This window comes from Patagioenas fasciata, chromosome 1 (assembly GCF_037038585.1).
Source record: "Patagioenas fasciata isolate bPatFas1 chromosome 1, bPatFas1.hap1, whole genome shotgun sequence".
In the NCBI taxonomy this organism is placed as follows: Eukaryota; Metazoa; Chordata; class Aves; order Columbiformes; family Columbidae; genus Patagioenas; species Patagioenas fasciata.
The window spans coordinates 125,393,048-125,415,518 of NC_092520.1; the positions used below are offsets into that span (position 1 = coordinate 125,393,048).

At 40.3% G+C, this 22,471-nt stretch overlaps 1 protein-coding gene across 1 annotated transcript in view; it reads left to right on the forward strand.

Annotated features, from left to right (window-relative positions):
* Positions 1-22,471, forward strand: part of CRYBG3 (crystallin beta-gamma domain containing 3) — a 99,376-nt gene that overhangs the window by 30,563 nt on the left and 46,342 nt on the right. Inside the window, exon 5 of the mRNA XM_071816632.1 lies at positions 20,036-20,183. Coding sequence (XP_071672733.1) covers positions 20,036-20,183 — 148 coding nt within the window. The remainder of the gene's footprint in view (positions 1-20,035; positions 20,184-22,471) is intronic.

The window sequence follows — 22,471 nt, forward strand, 5'->3', positions numbered from 1 at the left end:
CAGGTAGAAACCTCTGGCTTCAGCTGGCTTTTCAAAATGCACTCATGAGCTTTGTTTTGACTTTCCCATTTTATTGATCCCTACAGGTCTGTGAATACAGTAGAAGTGATAGAATGTCGTAGTATGTTTTTGCTGCTCTGCTCATTCTATACTGCTGCATTTCAGTATGTCTTTAAGCAGTAAACTGGTAAGGTGCTAGGCAATCTATATGCACAGCTTAGAGGGTCAGGTGGTCTCAGTCTCCATTTGCTTCTTGTGAATTCTTCGGAACAATGTGGATTAATACATTTGGCATTAATAAAAGCTTACAGAGTTTGGAAAGTGTGGGTATTAATTCACTGATGTGACCTCCTTGCTCTGTGCAAGTATTTTTGAGTTATTTTGGTTTCCTTGAAATCAAATTTAGAGTTGGAATTTTCAGTTTACCATGTTTTTACGTTGTCCTATATTGTTAGATAAGCTATGCAAATTGGTGTAGATTTTTCTCAGCATAGTTTACCTATCTTATGGTGAGACAAGCATAAAAAATGTGTGTTGCTAGTTTGGAGGTAGGAGCAATTTGGTCTATATAAGAATGAAGTTTTTCTGTGGAAAATCACCTTTTTAAATGGAAGAAAATTTGTGGGGTTTTTGGTGGTAGCTGTTGTTAAGTCTGGCAAACATTGAAGCAGTGATTTTCCTTTTAAAATTATTCTTAAAAGTACAGTGTACATTCTGCCAATTTTTGGCTCAGGATATGAAGAAATTAGACAATCTCTGTAACTTTTGTATATGTTTTTCTCTGCCTGACTACACAATGTGAACTGTGTTTCTGAAGCCATTAGTAACGAGGCATTGAAATAACAATCTAGAAGCAGAGGTTTGCTCTCTTTACTTTTTAAAAAGTTTGAATTGAGGATACCTCTTTTTTCAGTTATGGATAGGATTATGCTGGATTTCTTCTTTTTTAGTTTATAAAAGTCTAAGGAATGTAGAGCAGTTTTTTTTCTTTTCAGCATTAGTTAGCTTCTTTACTAAATATTAACTAACTGGTATTCAGTTAGCATAGTTAAACTGTAAAAGTGCTCCTTATTACTGAGTAGTGGCTACATAGTTTTGTAGGAAGTCCTAAGAAGTAGTTGGAAGTGTGTGCGCACAAATAATGATGGAGGCAGGGAAAGATGTAGAACAAAGGAACGGGAAGGTCAGTGGATACCATGAAGGGAAGGGATGGTGTGAGTGTAGCCTTTGGCTAATCTCTTGAAGATTTGGTCTCAAAAGACAAATGAGAGATGCTAGTGATATGTACAGATTGAAAAGTACTATTGATTCCATTGATTGTTATGTTAAACTGCAAATTTAGCATTTAACATAGAGGCAAATTGAAGCTGAGAGCTTTACAAATCCTTAAGACCACTGCATTATTAATCTTACAACTGGTTCCTCTGTCGTGAGGAACACTTGAATGAATTTGTTAATTCTAAACTACTGTCAAATGTTGAATTAGAGGGTATCTGTGGTTAGCGGAGGAGGTTGCAATGGCAAGTGAAAGAGTGACAATTGTTATATTGCATAATCCCCGTTAGAGTTGTAAAAAACCCCCAACCAACCAAACAAACCCAAAACAATTAAAAAAAACCCAAAAAACACCTTTCAGAACTAAAATAGCTACCAAATGGTCTCAGATGCTACTACCCAGACAACTTCATTAACCTCATATCCTTAAAGCAGTATTTTGCAAAATACAAGGAAATTGGGCCACACTGACCTGTAGGCTGAGGTTAATTTTGCCCTCAGTGGGAGGCCTGGCACTTGCTAAAGACTCAAGTTTCCAGGCCTTGAGCCAAGGAAAGTGGAATTCGTGAGCTCAGTCTCTGGAGTACGTGTTTGTGATGGACAAAACGTGCAGGTCACTTTATTCCTCCGTCACCCTGGCTGGTTGGCTCAGAGGTAATTGTACCTCAAGGGCTTCTGCTCCTTTAATCCATACAGTGGCAAGTGGTAAAGGAGGAACACAGAGGACAAAACCATGATAAATTGGGCAGTCTCTAGATAACAGTTACTGTGGGCAGTAACATAGTAATTGCAGCGTGGAAGATCCATGAGGAGAGTTGGGTTGGCTTAGTCTCTGGTTAGCACATCCCTTAGTCTTCCATTTGCCTGCGATGGCTGAAGATTTCCTTGCCACTGAGAAATGCAACAACCAATTGGGCTGGTAGTGTTCTATAAAAGGTTAATGGTGAAGGGGTGAGGTCGGTAAAATGTAAAATACAATTTTAAAGTAATGCTTATTCAGCTGTAAGTGGAAAAAAATGCAAAGTGAGGTGTTTGCTACTAAGTGTAGCAAATCTCTTAGGTAAGATGACAACTTGTGTGTAGAATAGTCCACACTAGCCAAACATCAAGTATAAAAGTGAAAAGTTCATGTTTACTTTTAGCCTTTGCAGTCCTTCCTAATGATGTTAATAGCCAACCTTTAACTGATGAAATAAGCCCTAGAAGTAAAACCGTAGAACATCAGGGTTGCACTTCACCTAATTTCTCACAATAGTACTTGTGAAACTGCATGGCTTGTTCTGGAGTTTAGCAAGAAGCCTTAATGCATTGCTGAACATGGTTCATGAGATGAAATTAAAAATTGTTCCCATTCTAAATGTTTTGGTTCTAAAAACCTGACCGCTGATTAAGATGCTAATACCTCAATTTGAGAAAATATTTAAGATCCTGACTTCTCCCTTCTGTTATGAACCTTGTGGACTTGGAAGTGAATAAGAACTCTTAATACCACAGCTGCAAAGATTTTCTAACTGTAGGTAAAAGAGGAAGGGGGATGATTTCAAAAGCAAAAACTCAGGACAGTCTGCTTTTACACTTCTCACCCTACCAAGGAACCGAATCCTCCTAATAGTTTAGGGAGAGCGTTGCAAGCTATTTCATTCAGAAAGGGGAGGTAGCCTTGAAGAGAGACAAATTTCAGACTGTTTACAGTTGTCCTATATTATACATTGTTGGGTTTTGTGTGGGGTTGTTTGTTTGGTTTGGGTTTTTTTTGTTTTGGTTTTTTTTTTGATTGCTTTTTTAATTTAAGGTTCAGTAAACCTGTTGTTATACCTCTAATTGCATAGTATTTCCCATCTTAGTGGTGCAAAAAACCCTGTCCTTTTATTTTGCTCTGTTAGAAATACATCTGATAAAATCTTTCAGGTCTACATAGTTCTGGTTAACATGTGTTTCAGAGATTGTCATTCACCTTTGTGTTACTGGTCAGATGCAGGCTTGTGGTGATACAGAAACATAGTCCTTAATTTGTCTGATGGATTGTGTATTGTGGTTTTGATTCAGTCAGTGGTGGTAGCATTCATCTTTCCCCATGGATGCCTTTGGCAGACAATCAGGAATAAATGAATGGAAATTTAATCACTTAATCCCAGGTGATGGTCTCACCAAGTAGTTACTGAAGAATGATGCAGAAGAGCAGTGAAGCTGCTGCTGCATTTGTTGAAATCAGACTTCTCTTGTGGTCAGAGCTGTGTCCTTGTCTAATTGCCTACCCGGGACCTATTTTACATACAGGACCTGAATATTTAAAACTGTAAGTATATACACAGCATGGCAGTGTCCATCCATCTTTGAAAGCATCTGTTGGGTGATGACAGTAAGAGGAAAATAAGAGCACTCTGTTGATTACATCTATTACAATAATACCTGCATAAAGATTCCCATTATACAGACAAATATATATACTTCTATAGTAATATACAGCCTGTCAGAGATGGGAGAGACAGCTGCTTCTCTTTGTAGGAAGAGGTTGCCTTGGTGGTGGCTCTGGGGGACACTAGGGCAGCTGTGGACCCTGGGTGGTCATGTCAGCACGTGCCCTGTATGCCTGCAAGCACTGCAGTTTGCACCTGGATCAGTTGGTCTTAATTCCCTGATACCATTTGCTGTGGAGGCAAGTGAAGCAGCACAAGGAGGGGCAGGAGTATGCATCTTGATGTGGTGAAATGGGGACACAGTAATTCATCTCCTGGTGGCTTCCTGGCTTCTGCCTTCAGAAACTGACTGTGGAAGTACAGTGTTGTCCAGTTGCTGGTGCTTGGGTGGACAGGGAGTCATTGCCAAAAGTGACCTGCTATCACTTGAGTGTAAGTTATGTGGGTAGCTCTAACCTTCTAGGACAGCCAAATATGGCCCAAAATTTATTTAAAAGGCTGTCCTGGGGAAGGATCAGGGTCATCCTGCCCCTAAATTCTCTTGATGGACTGCGGAGGGAGGCCTCCAGCAGTGATTGCAGAGATATGCCCAAACTCTCATCACAGAATCACAGAATGTTCGAGATCAGAAGGGGCCTCAAAAGATCATCTAGTCCAAACCCCTTGCCAGAGCAGAAACACCTAGATGAGGTTACACAGGAATGTGTCCAGGCGGGTTTTAAATGTCTCCAGAGTAGCAGACTCCACAACCCCCCCTGGGCAGCCTGTTCCAGTGTTCTGTTACCCTCACTGTGAAGAAGTTTCTTCTCAAATTTAAGTGGAACCTTTGTGTTCCAGTTTGAACCCATTACCCCCTGTCCTACCATTGGTTGTCACCGAGAAGAGCCTGGCTCCATCCTCATGACACTCACCCGTTATATATTTGTAAACATTAATGAGGTCACCCCTCAGTTTCTTCTTCTCCAAGATAAAGAGACCCAGCTCCCTCAGCCTTTCCTCATAAGGGAGATGCTCCACTCCCTTGATCATCTTTGTTGCCCTGCACTGGACCCTCTCCAGCAGTTCCCTGTCCTTCTTGAACTGAGGGGCCCAGAACTGGACACAATACTCCAGATGGGGTCTCACCAGGGCAGAGTAGAGGGGAAGGAGAATTTCTCTCGACCTAATAACCACCCCCCTTCTAATACACCCCAGGATGCCATTGGCCTTCCTGACCACAAGGGAACAGTGCTGGCTCATGGTCATCCTGTTGTCCACCAGGACCCCCAGGTCCCTTTCTCCTATCCTGCTCTCTATTAGGTCATTACCCAACTTAAACTGGATTTAGTGTTAGGTCACTGAAGAAGTGGGCTTCATTATTCGTACACCTTTTCTTCCAGACACATCTCTGTGCATACCTTGATTTGAACGAATTCCCCTTTAGCACTACTCACAGATTTTTGCATTTTGACAGGAGCCCAAGCCTATGGGATCAACTGAGACCTTGCCAAGACAGATGCTGCGCTGAGATTTTGCCACCCGTTCCAGCAGTGGGGTGGATGAATTTCAGGGCTCTGCTGCAGGAGAAATGCAGGCCCAGGCCTGCCTGCCAGAGAAGGGTACCTGCCCAGAGCTGGGACATGGGCCAAGGAAAGGTTCCTGTTGGCACCAAAGCAAAGATTTCTGTGTTTCTGAAGGTTGAAAGCTTCTTAGTTTAAGAGTAATTCATAACAGATGCATGATACAAAATTAGAGCTAAATTAATTAAGCTGAAAATTAATTCACTGGGTTGTTTTGTTTTTTTCCACTGAACTTTTTTTTTTTAAAGTTGTTCAGCTGTGCAATGTGTTCAGTTAACAGAGACTGTTTCTTAGAAACAGCATTTTGCAGTGGGATTTTGAAGTCAAGGAGCTACCTACAAGGCTTCCTAGGCCTTTACTTGTCAATAAGGGCTTCATCCTCACACCTTTATCTTCACTGTTGTTGGGGTGGCAAGTAGCGTCGGATGGCATCAGTGGGTACCTGCTCTAAGTAGGCAGTTGGGCTGCTAGAACACGTAGTCCCGTTTGGTTGCCTCTTCAAGAGCACAGGCAGCACCTGTGATACACTCACATGCAGATCCCATGACAATCTCCTGCTGATACATCTGCCTCACTCCCGCCAGCATCAGTGTACGTGAAAGGGAAAGATAATCTCTTTGTTTCTGGCATCTTGGAAGTCAAACCTTTTCTTGAACACCTCTGAAGCTACACTCTTATTTGAGAGTAGAGGGATGTCCTAGCTTTCATTTTTCATTACATATGAGGAAGAGGCCAAGAGGAGTGGCTTTCTTCAGCCTCAAGAAAGCTAAGGGGAGACCTTACTGCTGTCCTCAGGTCTCTCATGAAGGCCTTAGAGGAGATGGAGGCAGACTCTTCTCAGAGATGTGCTGTGAGGATGAGAGGAAATGGGGACATACAATACTGGGAAACGTGTTTTCACCGTGAGGAGGGTGGTCAAACCCTGGGGCGTGTGCACAGGGCTCCTGCCCCAAAAGCCCATCCTCAGAGGTGCTCAGAAGCAGTAGGACAAGGCCCCAAGCACCCTGATCTAGTTGACCCAGCTTGGAGCAGGGATTGCATCAGACTATCTCCCACAGTCCTTTCCAGCCTATATTACAACTTTGTGCCTGAAGGCAAGGCTGTCTTTTACAAGCTAACTTTGTGCCATCCAGCTTGTCAGTGTGATTTGCTTTTCACTGGGATTTGCAGCATCTTACAACCCCTCCTTGCACTTCAGCGTGAGGCAGCACATGGCAAACTGCTGCAGAGGCAGCGTAGCCCATGCTTGTCTGTGCTCCCTGGAAGGAGCAAGTCAAAGGCATTTGAGCAGCTGAATATCTGAGTGTGACATAGGGGAGGGAGGGGGAACTGGCTGAGCTACATGGGGTGCTGGGGGGTGCAGGTGGCAAGCGGGTGTGCATGGTTACTTCCCACAGGTGTGAGGCAGAAAGGTCAGCTGCTACTGGGTACCAGGGAAGGATGGTAACCAGGAGCCAGGGGTCATCCCAGGCCCTTCATGTTGGTTGTGGTCTTGCAACTGCTGGTGTTTTGGGTCCTCCTCCAGCTGTGCTTTCTTCCTTCAGGCTCAAAGAGTAGGGTTGCTTTCTCAGATGCGGAAGATAATCAAGAAGTAGCACCGTGAAGGGCAAGAGGAAGGAAAAGCACTCCTTCCAAGGTCACAGAGGCTACATTTGGTTTTATTAAAATTGCCATTGACTCCTCATTGTCTTCATGCAACATTAGCTTTGAAATTTTCTGCGGAATCAACAATGTGCAAATCACTTTGTTTAGCCAAACTTGTGACCTTTTGAAAGGTACATTGAGAAGTCCCAGGACACTAGGTATTTCAAACTTCAGATTTAAATCATGGTGCTATCCTCTCTGGTTAAAAACTAATTTTTTTTCATCTAAGTTTACCCCACAGTGTTTGTTGTTTTTTTTTTTTTTAAATAAGGCTTTTAGCTTTTCCATTTATGAATATCTGACAAAGTGTAGAAACCAGCTGGCTGAATAAGTTGGATTCCACCAGGAGGTTTTTCAATGTGATTTTAAGGACAGTTGTTTCCAGACAAATGACCTTAACATAATTTTTGAAAAGCTGTCAATTAAGTATGCAGTAGAAAAAAAGCTAAGTGGAAAAAATTAAAATAAACAATAGCATGATTTTAAAATCATCGGGGAGGGGTAGACAGGAACCACAAGAGAGAATACCGATTTAGATCAGTGGTTTTCAGCCTGTAGCCTGCAGATCTCTCTGCTCTGGGAGCTATTTCTGAGGTGTCTGTGAGAGGAGATCAGGGGAAAACATGCACATGGATGCTTGAAAAAGCTGGAGACTGCAGGGATCTGGAGAAAATATCTGGAAGAGTGAGGTATGAGAGAAAAATGGCGACTGGGAGAGCCAAGTGTTGCATACTGCAGAAATAGGCCAGCCAGCAGTCTGGTTGCACTTCAGCAGTGCTGAGCCTGAGCTCGTGAGCCTGGAGCTGAGCGGTGATGCTGGTTATAAAGTCTTTCTAGCGTGGACGCTGTGCTGTGCAAGTGAAGCTGTGCTGCCTGGGGATCTGAGATGCTGTACCCATGTAGTGCTGTGTCACACTGTGTGATCTTTCTCCATCTCTTTGAAAATAGTCCAGGGTTGTCTGCTTTCTGCATTGTTGCCTGGCACAAGTACAAACATTGGGAGGGGTCTCCTTTTTGATGACATACACTTGAAAGAGATGCAAATAACGTAGTCTTTGTGGATGCGTTGAGATGAGGCATTCGGGGTAGCAGGTTCACTCCTGCTTCAGGGCTTCAAAACCAACAAGATTGTTTTATAACTAATGCCACTATTTGGGTAAGTTACACAAGGTGTCTGTCATATGAGATGGTAGAAAATGTTCCCCTCTCCTCCTTGAGGTAGCCCCCCTTGAACTTTTTTATTCCTCTTTCAGAATAAAATCTCTACAAGCACCTACTTTTGACAAATTTAACTCATGTTGACATCCTCTCTTGCTGCTGTCAAACAGTCTTTTGTGAACTTGAATTAAGGCTTCATAGGGAATTGAATAGCTTCCTGTGAAGAAGGGAAAAGAGGAATCTCCCAGTATTTGAAGTATGTGACAGAATACACACTGGCTTCTGTGTATAATCAGGCTTTCATCTGTACCCTCATATGAGTTGAAAAAAAAAATTGCGAAGAGTTTTTAAGGTAAGCTCTGAACTGACGTATATTTTTGGTGATCAGAAATGAATTGTTACTTTATAATGTCTATGAGACAAGTCTCTAGTGACACTTTCAAAAGACTTTCTGTGACAGAGCCTGCTTCTAAATGTGTTTCATAAGACTTAGATCTGGACTGCTGTTACACAGGAACATGGGTTTTCATTTTTTAAATCTCTTGTTGTCACATGTGAGCGTTCAGATTGAACATGCTTCTGAGTGCTCTAAAAGTAAATGCATTAGGACTTACAGGTCTGTTGGCAAAATTTTTATAATATGGTGAGCAAAAAATTCTTTATCAAAGGTCAGAGATCCTGAAGTTGCCATGTCTGCAGAGGAAGGATTGGTTCCCTCTTAAAATAGCATCCACTGCAGAAATTCTTGGTAGAGGCAAGTCTGAGGCAGGCTTGGGGAAGAGTGGCTGGAAAGCTGCCCAGCAGAAAAGGACTTGGGAGTGTTGGTCAACAGCCAGCTGAACATGGGCCAGCAGTGTGCCCAGGTGGCCAAAAAGACCAACAGCATCCTGGCTTGTATCAGGAATAGTGTGGCCAGCAGGACTAGGGAAGTGATTGTGCCCCTGTACTCAGTGCTTGTGAGGCCCCACCTTGAATCCTGTGTTCAGTTTTGGGCCCCTCACTACAAGAAAGACATTGAGGTGCTGGAGAGAGTTCAGAGAAGGGCAACAAAGCTGGTGAGGGGTCTGGAGCACAAGTCTGATGAGGAGCAGCTGAGGGAACTGGGACTGTTTAGCCTGGAGAAAAGGAGGCCAAGGGGAGATGATATTGTTGTCTATGGCTACCTGAAAGGAGGTTGTAGCATGGAGGGTGTTGGTCTCTTCTCCCAAGTAGCAAGTGATAGGAGAAGAGGAAACAGCCTCAAGTTGTGCCAGGGGAGCTTTAGATTGGATATCAGGGAGAATTTCTTCCATGGAAAGGGCTGTCAGGCACTACAACAGTCTGCCCAGGGAAGTGGTGGAGTCACCATCCCTGGAGGTGGTCTAAAAGATGCTTAGATGAGGTTCTTGGTGACATGGTTTAGTGGTGGACTTGGAGTCCTTGGTTAACGGTTGGACTCAATGATCTTAAAATTCTTTTCCAACCAAAACCAGTTCTATGATTCTATGAAAGCAGAGCTGTGTGTTAGGAGACACTGGCAGAGACCAACTACATGATGAGGCTGAAGTGGTGCTGTAGCCAGTACTACTCAGGACTGGGTTTGTGCACAGTGCTCTGTAGAGCAGATTGCTCTGAGTGTTGCTCAGACTTCACATTGATCAATCAGAGCATAAAATGCCCTCAGATGACAAATGGTGAGCAAAAAGAATTCAGAAAAATGCTAAAAGGCACCACATAGGCAAAGAGAGTTTTCTGAGTATGTTTGTTTTGCCTACCCATGTGTTATAAATGGTGTAATCTTTTTTTTAGGTTCTGTGGCTCAAATCAATGTGAATATGGGCCCCTGTCATGCTGGTTTCTTGGGTTCTCCTTGTCATCCCTGTGTAGCAATATTCTGTAAAATTAACTTAATCATCCCATTTTGGGATGCTTTGGGTGTAAGAATTGCTGAGTTTGTGGGAGAAATTTGAAGGCAAAGTTGTGTGGGAGACTACAGAAGGATATTTTCCAGGTTTGTGTCAGAGCACTAGTTTTTGCCATGTATGTATTAGATAAATTCTGAATTCTTTCCACTGTGTATCAGACAAAATATCAACAGCAGAATGAAAAATGCTCAATAAAAGTTAATTGTTATCAAGCCATTTATTCAAAGTAGTGCCTTTATTGTGGTGGAAATGTGTTTGGTACCTTGCAATATGGTTACTGTGCTCACTTAGAACACATATCATTACAGTTTTCATTTTCAAGAATCAAAGTTGGCCAAAGCATGGAAGAGCTGATGGATTTTGTAAGAGCTTAATAGTGATTATTTAAAACATTTTGATCCCATTGTGACTCAGCTGAAATAGGAGAGGTTACTCAGTAAGGTCAATTCTGAATGAGAGCATGATCAGGTCTTATATTCTTAAGATCTAGTTTTACTATGGCTGTGACTGATGAGTGAATATAGTGTATTATAGAAGTCAGCAAATCCTTCCCCGAAGATTTTTAGGATCACTAGACCTTTGGAAAATATTTTCCAATGTAGAAGAAAGTTTTCTGTAAGGAAGTGGAAGATAATGTAATTTCTTTTTTTAAGGAAAACAAAAACAATTTTTAGCATTTATTTTTTTCTCTACTACACTTGCTGCAACTGTGCTTTGTTTTCTTCCACTCAGAAATGTGTATGTTTCTTTGAAGAGGTGTGAATGCTGAAAACAGCAACCTAAACAAATGGGGTGGGGTGTTTAGCAGCTACCACTATTAGTATCTCTGCAAACCAACTAGTGATATACAAGACTAAATGTAGGCATCCAACTTTGCAAATGCCTGGGAGACATGGTGCTTATATATGACTTCCCTGTGCCATAGCCTTCATCAGGGATTACAATGAATTTAATCCAAATAAAAACTTAATTTTGAAGTTCTCGTGATATCTTTGTTCCCATATTCAGATATATTTGCATTAGCCTAAATGTACCTCGCAGTGTAAAACATGCATATAAATGAGTGTTTTAATGTTTATGGATATGAATATTTTCACTTTTAGTTTGCTTATACTCTTTGCGTGTCCAAATACTGCACTAGGTGGGAGTTCACTTGTGCTTATAAGTACTATTATCTTCCCTCTTCAAAATAAAACTAATATTGAAATAAGAATAGGGGTCTCTAACACCTTGACAGAAAAGAGATTCTATTTTAGATTGGTAAATCCACTCCATTTTAATATTCTTCTGTACCTGTTGAGAGAATACACACTCAGAATCTATACAGACAGTATTAGAAGTTATAGTTACTCAATGATACTCAAATAAATGAAAGTATTTATTTTGCTATTCAGTTTTCCACAGTAAATTTGTTCTGTTTCTCACTTGAATTATTTGTCCTCAGATCTAGAGCTGTAATAACTTTTTAACAAATGTGAACTAATGGTAAGCTGCAGAGCTTTTTAAAATGCTTTAAGGTTTCTTTTTACCTGTTGCAATGCTTTTACTTTAGAAATCAAAATGTTAGCTAACTCTTCTTTTCAAGAGACTCTTCTGAAAGAAGTATGACAGTTTCCCAGACAGCTGAGTGGCCACTTCCAACCACCAGGTTATCAGACATAGGGTCAGACTGGATAAGAGTTTGAAAGCTGCTGAGTTTAGGCGGGGGCTGAATCAGAATGGAGTTTGAGCACAGTCTGAGCATATACGTCATCCTAAGGTGATGAACAAAAAAGCTGATAATTCTTTAACCAACAAGTAGGGGAAAAGGACAGAAGCATTAGAAAGAAAGGTGAGTATTTGTCATGTCTGCTAGTTTTAAAAAAAAAAAGAAGAAAAACTGCTTTTTCAGAAAATTGAGTGACAGGCTCTCAATTTATCCTTAGTGTATGAGAAAGAGCAGTGAAGGATCAGGATCAATGTTTTTCCATCATGATTTTATTTGTTTGTAAGTTTTTGCATTCAGGTTTTTTGCTACTAAATGTGAGGCTGATGAATGGCTAGATCTACCAAGTCCTTGTCATGTTTCTAGGCTTCTTATTTCAGTATTTCTTCCAGCATTCGAGCAGTCATCATTCTTACGTGATCTTCATTCACTTTCTTTTGCTTCTCTTAGTTTTGTTCCTTAGCAATGTATTAAAAGCCTGGGTAAAAAGTTAAATTTCAATTCAATATTTTAATGAATGTTAGTACAGTAATTTTTTTTTTTAGTTTTGAAGTGTGGGCCCGCTTTAGTATACTTATTTCTGCCACTACAAGTGTTGACTTGCAGTGGCATTTGTAAATAATGATTCTATTGTCTAGTAGAAAGCAAAATACAGGCTTTTTTTATAGCAACATCTGCTTTTTGCTTGTAGTTTAAGTTGTTTTTTCTTCAGTAAAAGGTAGTGTATGTATCATCTGTCACACAAATCCATATAGGAAGAACAGAAAAAGGAGGTAAATAGTATTGCGTGCAATCTATAGTTTGTGCTAACCTGTGGAAGGAAACAGTATTGTGCATCTACGGTTTGTGTTAACCTTTATCATCACACTAGCTATTTAGTCTGTCTTGTGCTGATAATGATGATCCTTGTTACAGACAGACGCAACGGAAGCCAGAAGCACCTGCGGTCACTTATGCGACATATCGAGGTTCTGCGAGGATTAGGCAACTACTGAAGAATCAATTGCAAATGGCTGAAAAAGGAGAAGAAAGTACTGAGAACAGAAATGGTGCAATGGTCAAAGACAATAGAGAAATCCAAACAACTGTCTCTCCAAAATCAGAACACTTAAAGGAAAATGGAGAAGATGAGGTTAAGGATCACAAGGAAGATGTCATAGTAAATTCTTCTGCAGCTAAAATGGAAATGGCAAAGTCTCATAAAGCTCAGCATTGCTTGGGTAGCAGTAAACATGAAATAACTTCAAAAACCAAAACTCAACCTACTGAATCATCTCATGAGATAGACTTAAAACATAGACCTACAATAGCTGCAACAACAGTTAAAAGGACATATTCACTAGATTCATTACTGTCATCTAGCAGTAGAAACAATGAGATCCTAACCAATTCTACTTTGCTTCATGTAAGTTCTGAAAGAGATTTGGTTAGAAAAGAAGCTGGACTGCTGGGAGAAGCAGAAGCTCAGTTTCAGGCAGAGAAAAGTGCCACTTCTAAGTCTGATGAAGAAAATCATTGTAGTAAAGCAGCTAATAAGGAGTCCACAAAAGAAATGCAGAATGATTGTCTACATTCACCCAGATCAAAATATAAGACAGTTAATGAAGAACTACAGATGAGTAAGAGAGAATATTGCTGCAATCACCAAATGGATAGTCACTCAGAGAGAACATTGAGTGTCCAGATGCATCATTCCAGTAGCGCTACATTTCAGCAACAAACAGATCAGTGTACGGTTAGTGCAAGTAATGATAGGGATCCAAGACAAAGTGATACACAGAAAATTGCAGCTACTGTGGAAAGAGAGCACAATTCACAGAACTGTATTGCTACTGCACTTTTACCTTCTATTGAACAAATATCCACTTCACTAAGTGCAGAGTCCAGGGGGAAAAAATGCATAGCTGCAGGTAATCTAACTGCTTTGGTGTCATCTATTAAAAACAATGAAGATACCGTTATGGCCAGGGGGACTTGTAAGGAAGAACTGTGTGAGTTAGGGAAAATAATACATGTACAAAATGATCACCAGTTGATCAATGTGGAGAGTTCTAAGGATGCTGCCATGCTGCAGACTGGTTTACCTTGTCTAGAAACTGAGAGTGTGGAAACAATGAAGGTTTTACCTGAGGATGCAGTGAACAGCCTTGCAAATGTTTTGTCATGTGTGCACAGGTGTGAGAGTGCAAAATCTAATTTCGATGTGCTGACAGCACCTCTCTCTGTTTCTTCTGAGTCTTCTTTTGAAAATGGAGACTGTTGTTCAACTTCTCTTCATCCTAGTTGCAAGACCAAAAATAAAACTATAGGGAGAAGAGAAGTCAGTTTAGAAGATGTGAGAGAGACTGCTTCTTGTCCCAATCTTGACTGTGAGAAGAACAAATCCTTTGAGCCTGTAGAGATGAGCATCTTGGAAAGCCCAGTTCCTGTCCACGACTGTGGTCGTGTTTCCCTTGAAACTGTTCAAGGCATTGCTGCCAAAGCATTAGTTACACTCAAAGAAGATAACACACCAAAGCTTGTAGCTTGCCCTTCAGTCAGCATTGACAGGACAGATAATAATACTCTTGCTGCTTCTAAAATTGACAAGAGTGGTATGACTGAGGTTGCTCTCGTTCCTTCTAAGAGTAAGGATTGTGTCTCTGAACTTTACTCTAGTATTTCTAAGTCACAAGAAAGCATTCAGGAAGTTTCTCATTCTGTCTTGAGATATGGAGAAAGGCCTTCAAGCAACCATTCTGCTTTTATATGTGAAAAAGTTATTGATGTAGACATAATTTCTAAATCTGCACCTGTTTCTGAAGATAGGTGTATTAATTTTCCTTCCGAGAACGAAAACTGTAATAACCCTAGGATATCACCCACAGTACTAGATTATTCATCTGACAGCCAAGGAAAAACGCCTTTTCCTGCCACTAGCAATGAAAATGGCCAGATTGCTAGATGGCCTGCTGCTTCTGAACAGGGCAGCTTTATTTTTCCAGCTGCTGAGTTTAGGAGAATAATCCCTGAGGACAGAACAACCGAGGTGCCACCTTGCTCAGGAGACCAGAGAGCTTCATGCCTGGCTGGCTCTCTGGAACCTGAGCTTACTCCAGCTATGCCTCATCTCTCTGCTGCTGGAGTAGATGTGAGGGGTGTTTGCATCCCCAGACCCTCTTCACCTGCTCTGAGATCCGGAGGAGCCTCCAGCCTTTCCGTTCCTGCCTTGGAAAAGCTGGGCATTGGGAACAGTTATTCTTCCAGGCCCAGAGCTGGTGATGAGGCAGAGGAGGCCTCCTTGGCTCAACAGACTGATGTCAGTGTCTTGGCAGAGGCAATGCCATCACCTGTCCATACTTTGGAGTCTTTGGAAATGGCATCACAGTCATTCTGTACTGAGAGTGTGAGCAGAAATGCTGTGGGGCGGGTGAGTCTTGGTCACTGTGCTTCTGCTGTCTCAGAAGCCCCTTCTGTGATGGATGATCAAACAACTGCTGCACCTGCAGAGTCAAATGAGCTCTGTTCTGAGGAGATATGTGAAGATGATAATGTGAAGGGAAAAGAACAGACTAAATTCTATGATGCTGCTATTTTGTTTAAAAAGGCTGAGGAAATTGTGGACTCAGTTTTACACTTGGCTATAGAAGAAATAATAGCAAAACAAGCCATTGGTGTCTGCCAGCTTTGCAGGAGCAAGGATGGTTTAATAAATACAGATATTCTAAAAGATCGAAAAGCTGGAACTGGACAGCTGGAAGCAGAAGAAATCCAGTCAGCTGTGCAGTCATTAAAACATTTTAATGAGAGCAGTGGAGGAGGCTCATCTTCATTTACAGGACACGAAACAGTGGATACGAATAATCAAGATGAAAAGCTAGTATCTTCCTTCCCTGATAAAACTGACCTACATAGCGCACTAGCACTAAAAGCAAAAGAAATAATTGATGAAGTCATTTATTCAGCCAAACAAAAACTGGCATCCAATCAGTGGCAAGGCAACAAACGCAAAAGGTCTTTTGAAAAGACTGAGCCTAAACCTAAGGCAGAAACCCCAAAGATTTTAAACCTGGATATGAAGTTACCAGCCAAAACACAGGAACCAACAGAGGAGGAGGAAACTCAGCATGTAGCTGTAAACTGTGAAAAGGCAGATTGCTCAGGTCTTCCTTTACTTCTAAATAGTATGGAAAATGGCATAGATCGGTCCCAAAGAAGTGAAAATATACCAAATAATGCATTTGTATGTCAAACAAATGGATTTCTACCCACTGATAGTTTCGCAAAGCTAGAATCAGATCTTATGATACCAGCCACAGAGAAGTATGAGAGAAAGACGTGTGAACATCCGGCTGCAGCAGAGTTGTGTGGCAAAGCTGGAGTATCAACAACTAGTAGAAAATCTAATGGATCTTCACCTTTCATACATAGAGACACAACTGTGACTGAAGAGATGCTTCCGTCCTTGCAGTCAAAAGATTCATACAATAATACAAATGTGCCAGAGTGCACATTGCTGCCAACTGTAAACATTAATTTGTCATCTTTTATGCCTGATGAAGAATGTACCAGCATGCACAGTGAATCAAAAGACAAAAGTAGTCCTTGGGGTTTTCTGGAAGGCAATGCAGAGGACAGTCCATATGATGATTGGGGAAGAGGGGCTGCAGAAGAAGTACCTGCAGAAGTACAAGCAACCTTAGAAGATTCAAAGGCAGTGGAGAGTGAAGAAAAACTAGCAGAAGAGGCAAGTGAGATAGCAGAGGTTAATGATGGATTACAAACACAGTTCACTGTACCTGAATTGTCTGTGATTGTAGAGGACAGCGAAGGGAAAAACTACTTCAACACCATTTTTGCCCAAAATAATGAGAATCCGAAGCAGGTACAAATGGAGGATCAAGACATGAAGAGAAACGATCAGCGTGAAGAAAATGATCTGGACTGTAGCAATGATGCGAAGGAATCGACAGATCTTACGGCCTTTTCTCCACTAATTGAACAGTGGGAAAACAGTTCTTTTACTATCATTTATGAAAGTGCCCTTCAAACTGAGAACAAGTCTGTCTCAACTGATGATATGCAAACTGGTTCGCTTTCTTCTTCTATTCTGCCTTTGGATAATATGGGTCATCTAATGGATGAAAGAGCAAAGAATAAACATGAGCCAACCTGTCTTTATGGGAAGGATAACAAGTTGACTGAAGCAACAGATAGTCATAGCTCAGCATCATTTCTGAGTGTAGAGGCCAAGCGCTATAGAGTATATCCTTTCTCTTTGTCTCCAATATACGAAGACGACAGCTCCCAAGAAGACTTACTTTCCACAGATGTGTCGCCAGAAGGCCGTCCTAGTGGAGTGTCTAAAGATAACATGGACCATGCTTCTGTGCTATCGCTTCTCCAGTCGGTTTCTGAGCGACTACAGTTTACTACTCAGTTCAGTAAAGAGGACGAGGAGGAGGAAGGAGTGGAGGACGAGGAGGAGGAAGAATCATCATATGAAGAAAATATGCTTGATGTTGAGAGACAAGAAGAATGTCTTTCCACTCAGTGGAGAGGGAATTTAAAAACAACCCTTCAATCAAATGACCAAACCAGATCTTTGTTTCCTGAACAATCACCTCTGCTTTCAAAAGAACAGCTTGACTCTAAGGAGCAATCAGAACTGTTTCCAGATGAGGCTTCTCGCAGTCAAACACCTTGTAAGCCAGTTTCACAGAAAGCTGATGCTGCTCTGAAGTGTCCTTCAACAAGTGTGTACTACCAGTATTTGCAATCTGCCAGCAATTGCTCCTCTGAAAAGGGAACCAGGTTTGGAAGCATTCTCCAGGATATGTTACAGCCAAAAATTCATTGGCTTCAGGACAACACCATGCCAAAACTGGGAGAAGTGTCAGCGGTAAGATGTCATGTCAAGTGATTAGTCCAGATTCAAAATTGCTGTCTCCCTATTCCCCTTCCTCCCTTTTTAAGGTTAATTCTTTATCATTAACAAAATTAGTTCAGCTGTTTAAGATCATAGTTTAAAAAAAGAATCTGATAAAATAATTTAAAACCATAGTATTCTTCGTTCAGCACACAGATAAAAGTGACTTGATTGTAAAATAGAAGATGTGAATAGAAAATACAGTAGGAAAATATGCATAATAGTGAGTCTGTATAACAGCAAAACAGAGACTTGTCCATGTTAGGGACATTTCAATGTGAAGATGATGAAATTGCCTTTTGTATGAAAATGATTTTTTCATTTCTTGTACTTCTGAGATTAGTAGAGCTGTATTGTCCAAAAATATAAGTATCTGCTTACTGGACTATTTGATTGTTCCATCACAGAGTATTCTACAAATAGTAGGTCAGATAGCAAGAAACTAATATAGCCACTTCCATAGATTAGCATTTCTTTTTTTAGTTTATTTGAAGCAATGGCAGATGAGGCTATGGAAACTGTTCTTCCAATATTTAGAAATTAAATAGACTGCATAGACTAAATGTGTTACTGAAGAATAAAGTCCTTCCATGATGTTGGGAGGATTTCAGTCTGTGTTAGAGGTCTGTTTTGGTTTTAACACTGTTAAGACATGCAGTTTATTGATTGCTGGGAAAGGGTAATACATTTTCAGAAGTTACATCTTCTGTAGTTTTTCCTTTCTAGAGCTTGCTGCTTTCTGCTGATTGATTCTCTTAAACCATTTGCACTAACTCTGAATGACAGTGAAACAAATCTTGATTGTTTCAGCTAGTAACAGTTGCATGTTTATAGGAATAGTGGTTTGTGCTACTGTTGTGGATGTTAATAGTTGTTTTTCATGTACTTGTAATTTCAGAACCTCATTGACAGGGCAAGTCTCAAATACAATCCAAGACCAGGAAAGGTGAGCAGAATTTGTGTCACATAGATCAATATGATGTATGGAATAAGTTGTTATAGCAAAATTTTTGAATGGTAAGCATCTGAACTTGTTAGTCTACTTTTCTGTATTTTAATGGTGCATATGCTAATAATGAAATAATATTATTAAAAACCCTGCAACTAGGAATTTTACTGTATTTCTTTTAGCAACTGCTGTTTTAGCTCAGTAGTGTGTTTCACAAAAGAAGAAACTGCGTAGTGTATCAGTTGAGTGGGCACAAAGTGGAATAGGTTTTATTCCAAAAGAAAAATAACTGTCTGCACTGCATGTTGAAATTAGCCCTCAGTTGTATGCATTGTATGTTGTTTCAGATTATTATTTATGATATTTATGGCGATAAAAGTAAACAAGAAGTTCATTCTGATGTGCTAGATACCACGTCCTGGATCCTTCCCATTGGAGCCTTACTTAGGATAATTAGAGGATGGTAAGAAATCCAGGTCATATTTAAATAGAGTCTTTCCAAAAGACTGTGCATATGTTTCTCATGTATTTTCATTTCTTTTATTTATGACATAAGTCTGATCTGCAGGAGTGTCTCTTTCTTTCTTTATAATTAGACTGATACAATGAAAAAAACATGAAACAAGGCTTCAAATGCTGCAGTACAAAACCAAAATATATTGTTTCTCCTGGGAGCTAACTTCAAACTGAAAGTTTCTAATAGAACCACAAGTAAGTTTAGACTTCTTGCCTGAAGTGCTGAGACAGTATAGCCATAATCATGACTAGAAGCACGTGTATGCGAAAGAAACTTTTTTTTTTCTTTTTTTACAGTTCAGTTTCATTAAACAGTAGGTGTTGAAAAAGGACTATAAAATAAACAATCTCAGCTGTTGTTTGTAATGTAGCAGTTAGAGGAATGTGGATGCAGAAGGATATACAATTACCTTTAAGGAGGATTTTCCAAGTGTTCCTAGGTTTGCTTTGGGAAGCTGGGGCGGGGACCATGTCAGTTGTTGCATTGGAATTTAATTGGTGCTGCTTGCAGTGAATGTTTCTGTCAGCCACAGTAACAATGCATGTCACATTGATGCAGTTTTAAGGCAGCCTTGTTTGGTTTCCCATACATTTCTTTCATGCCCTAAGAAATATGGAATGCCATTATTAGTATGTATATGTTTTATGTCTTGCATAGTATCTGCCTGAACCAGACGTGTTTTGTTGTGCCAGTTAATATATTTGTTGTGGTAAAATAAGGCTTTTTACTTACATTGTGGTTTAGCTGTATTTTTATACAGTTAATATTCTAGGTTATGTTAGGCTGCATCCTGGAGGGGAACAGTTTATTCTACTTTTAAAGCACAGAAGTACAAGTCTGTATCTATCTAAAGTGAATGTGACTACTGAGTGATAACGTAAGAAAGGTCAATAGCTGGCTTGATAAGAAGAGCTCATTACTGAGCTTTCCAGCAAATGTGTTGTATAAGGACAGTCTTAACCAAGAGCAACAACTGAGTTCATGATATTCTTATTACAGCTGGATTTTTTATGAGAAGCCAAAGTTCCAGGGTCGGAAATATGTACTAGAAGAAGGAGAGACTGTGCTGGATCACCTTTGGGATCTTCCAGGCATGAAACAACGTCGAAGAAACCTCACAGTTGGTTCAATCAAACATGTAACAAAGGTATAGACTTTGTTAATACATAAATGCATAAATATTTTTTGTTGGCAATTGTGGTGTATTACTAGCAATGGAGAATGTGTGTATGGTGTGTTTCTGATTTTATACAAATTTGCTATGAGTCACGTTTTTTGCCTTCAAGATAATTTCCAAGGCTTTTGCTGTGATAAATTTCCCTTTCTTCTGAAGGTAATGACCAGATGGATTATGTTTCTTTGCCACCACCTTTATCTGATACAGTGACTCCCTTCCTTTTAGATGTTTACCTGTCCAGTTAATTGAAATTAAATTGGATCAATTAATATTTATTGAAGAAACGTTTATCTAAGCTTAAACTAACTACTGCGCCTGTGTGGTAGTTGGGTTTCCAATCCCATTCGTACAGCATAGCCTCCAAAAAATTACTGTTGCTCCCTCTACAGCTTTGTGCTATCTGTAGGGGTTCCACATGGACAAGTGGTACACCTACAGCATCTGGCTCTGCGTACAGCCAGAAATTTAAAAGGCATTTTGTTGAAAAGATAGGAATCAAATGCCTAAAACTGAGTACAATGCATCCATTGTTATTCATTGAATGTGGAATATATTTACCAGATCTTGTGATTTAAGATGACTTGGTGCTCTTGTTGTTTAGCATAACATTCCAGTTATTCACAGGGCAATGGTCCATTACTGCAAGGGAATTATTATCTGTATCACAATGTGAAAGTTTTTCAGAAAAAAAAAAAAAAAAAGTGGTGTTTCTCTGTTCTCTGCAGGTGTAGAGGTCATTTTAAAATTTATAACTTTTTGTCATCAGTACAGGGGCATAATCTCATAACAATTAGAAATACATTTTCATTCCCTGACAGACTTAAAAATAAATAAATAAATTCAAAAGAGGCTGACTGAGGGCATGAAAAATTAAGTTAACACTTATTTGAGCTAAACAAATTAAGATCATTTGACCAATGTGGAATATGAATATTGATCAATAATATGGAAGGCAGCTAAATAATTAAAGAAATACCACAATAACATGTGGAACTGCAGTCTGAAGCTGAGGGAAGCTGGGTGTGTCGTGGGTAGCAAAGAAGAGCCTTAGATGGAAAGACTGTGGTTAGCTTCATCATGCCACATAAAAATCTTTGTAACCTGGCTAAGTAGGTTTGAGCGTTTTTCTTCTTCCAGTATGTGGTTCATTTGTGTAGAGTACAGACAGAAAGCTTTGTTGCAGTATATTACTTCGGTAATCAACACTGTTTCTCCTGTAACTTGAATCCTTAGCAGGTATGGTTGGTTGGGAAGACTTTTGCTGTTGGTCCGTAGGGCTGTATGGAGCCTGTGTGGGTGTGCAACTCACTAAGCTGGGCTTTGTCCTCTAAACCTTGATTCATTACATCATCCCTCCTTTTTAGGTTGTACTTCAGCTGCTGCAGAACTACTTTTAGAAGGTAGTTTACCAAAGTGCTTACCTTGGAGTTTTGTGTTTTGTTTTGTTTTTGTGAAAAATGTAGGCATTAATTTTAATTGACAAATAGATGTTTCTTTTTCAGGCAGCTTGTGTGTGTGTGATCTGCAGGATGGTGTGTTTTACTGTCGTTCTCTTTTTCATAGGCTGGGTAGCTCAGTGGCTTTTCTCCTGCCTTGTTTTGTCATAGTGTCTGTGTCCAGGCTGTCTGGCTTGACTTGTGATTCATCAAGTGGCTTTTTAAGGTGCTTGTTTAATGGCTGCTCAGATGCCGTGAGTTATCAGATTTGAAAATTGGCTAAATATGTGAGCAGAAAATGGCTTGCCAAGAAGAGAAAAGTAGATGTTTACTAAAGAAACTGTAGGAGGTATGTTTAATATTATTTTTTTTTTTTACTGGCAGATGTTAGTTTGCTGAGAAAGTCTGCCCGTAGCTTTGTGCTCTGATTTGGCTTCAAGCATCTGCAAAAAGCAAAGGTTCTGTTAGCTTTGTGGTTAGCTTGTGGCTTGACTTACTGTGGATATGCATTAGATGTATCCATGTGTGTTTAATTTGAAGGAACTTTGGGGGGCTGAGGGGAAGATCTCAAAGGAACAAACAGATCATGCAGCTAGTAAACCCAAGACCTATTTGATGTAATGAGGGGTCTGAATTCCACCAAGGCAAGCCAACATGAGCCTAAGCTAGCAAAATCTGCTCCCACATGCAGGTTCATTGCAGCTTCTGCAGCACAAGCTGTTTAGCCAAGTCAGTTCCCTGGTCTACTGCAAATGCATATATTGATCTGATGAAATTGAAGAACTTTTTCTGTTTCTAGAAGCCCAAAGAGGGTGCTAAATG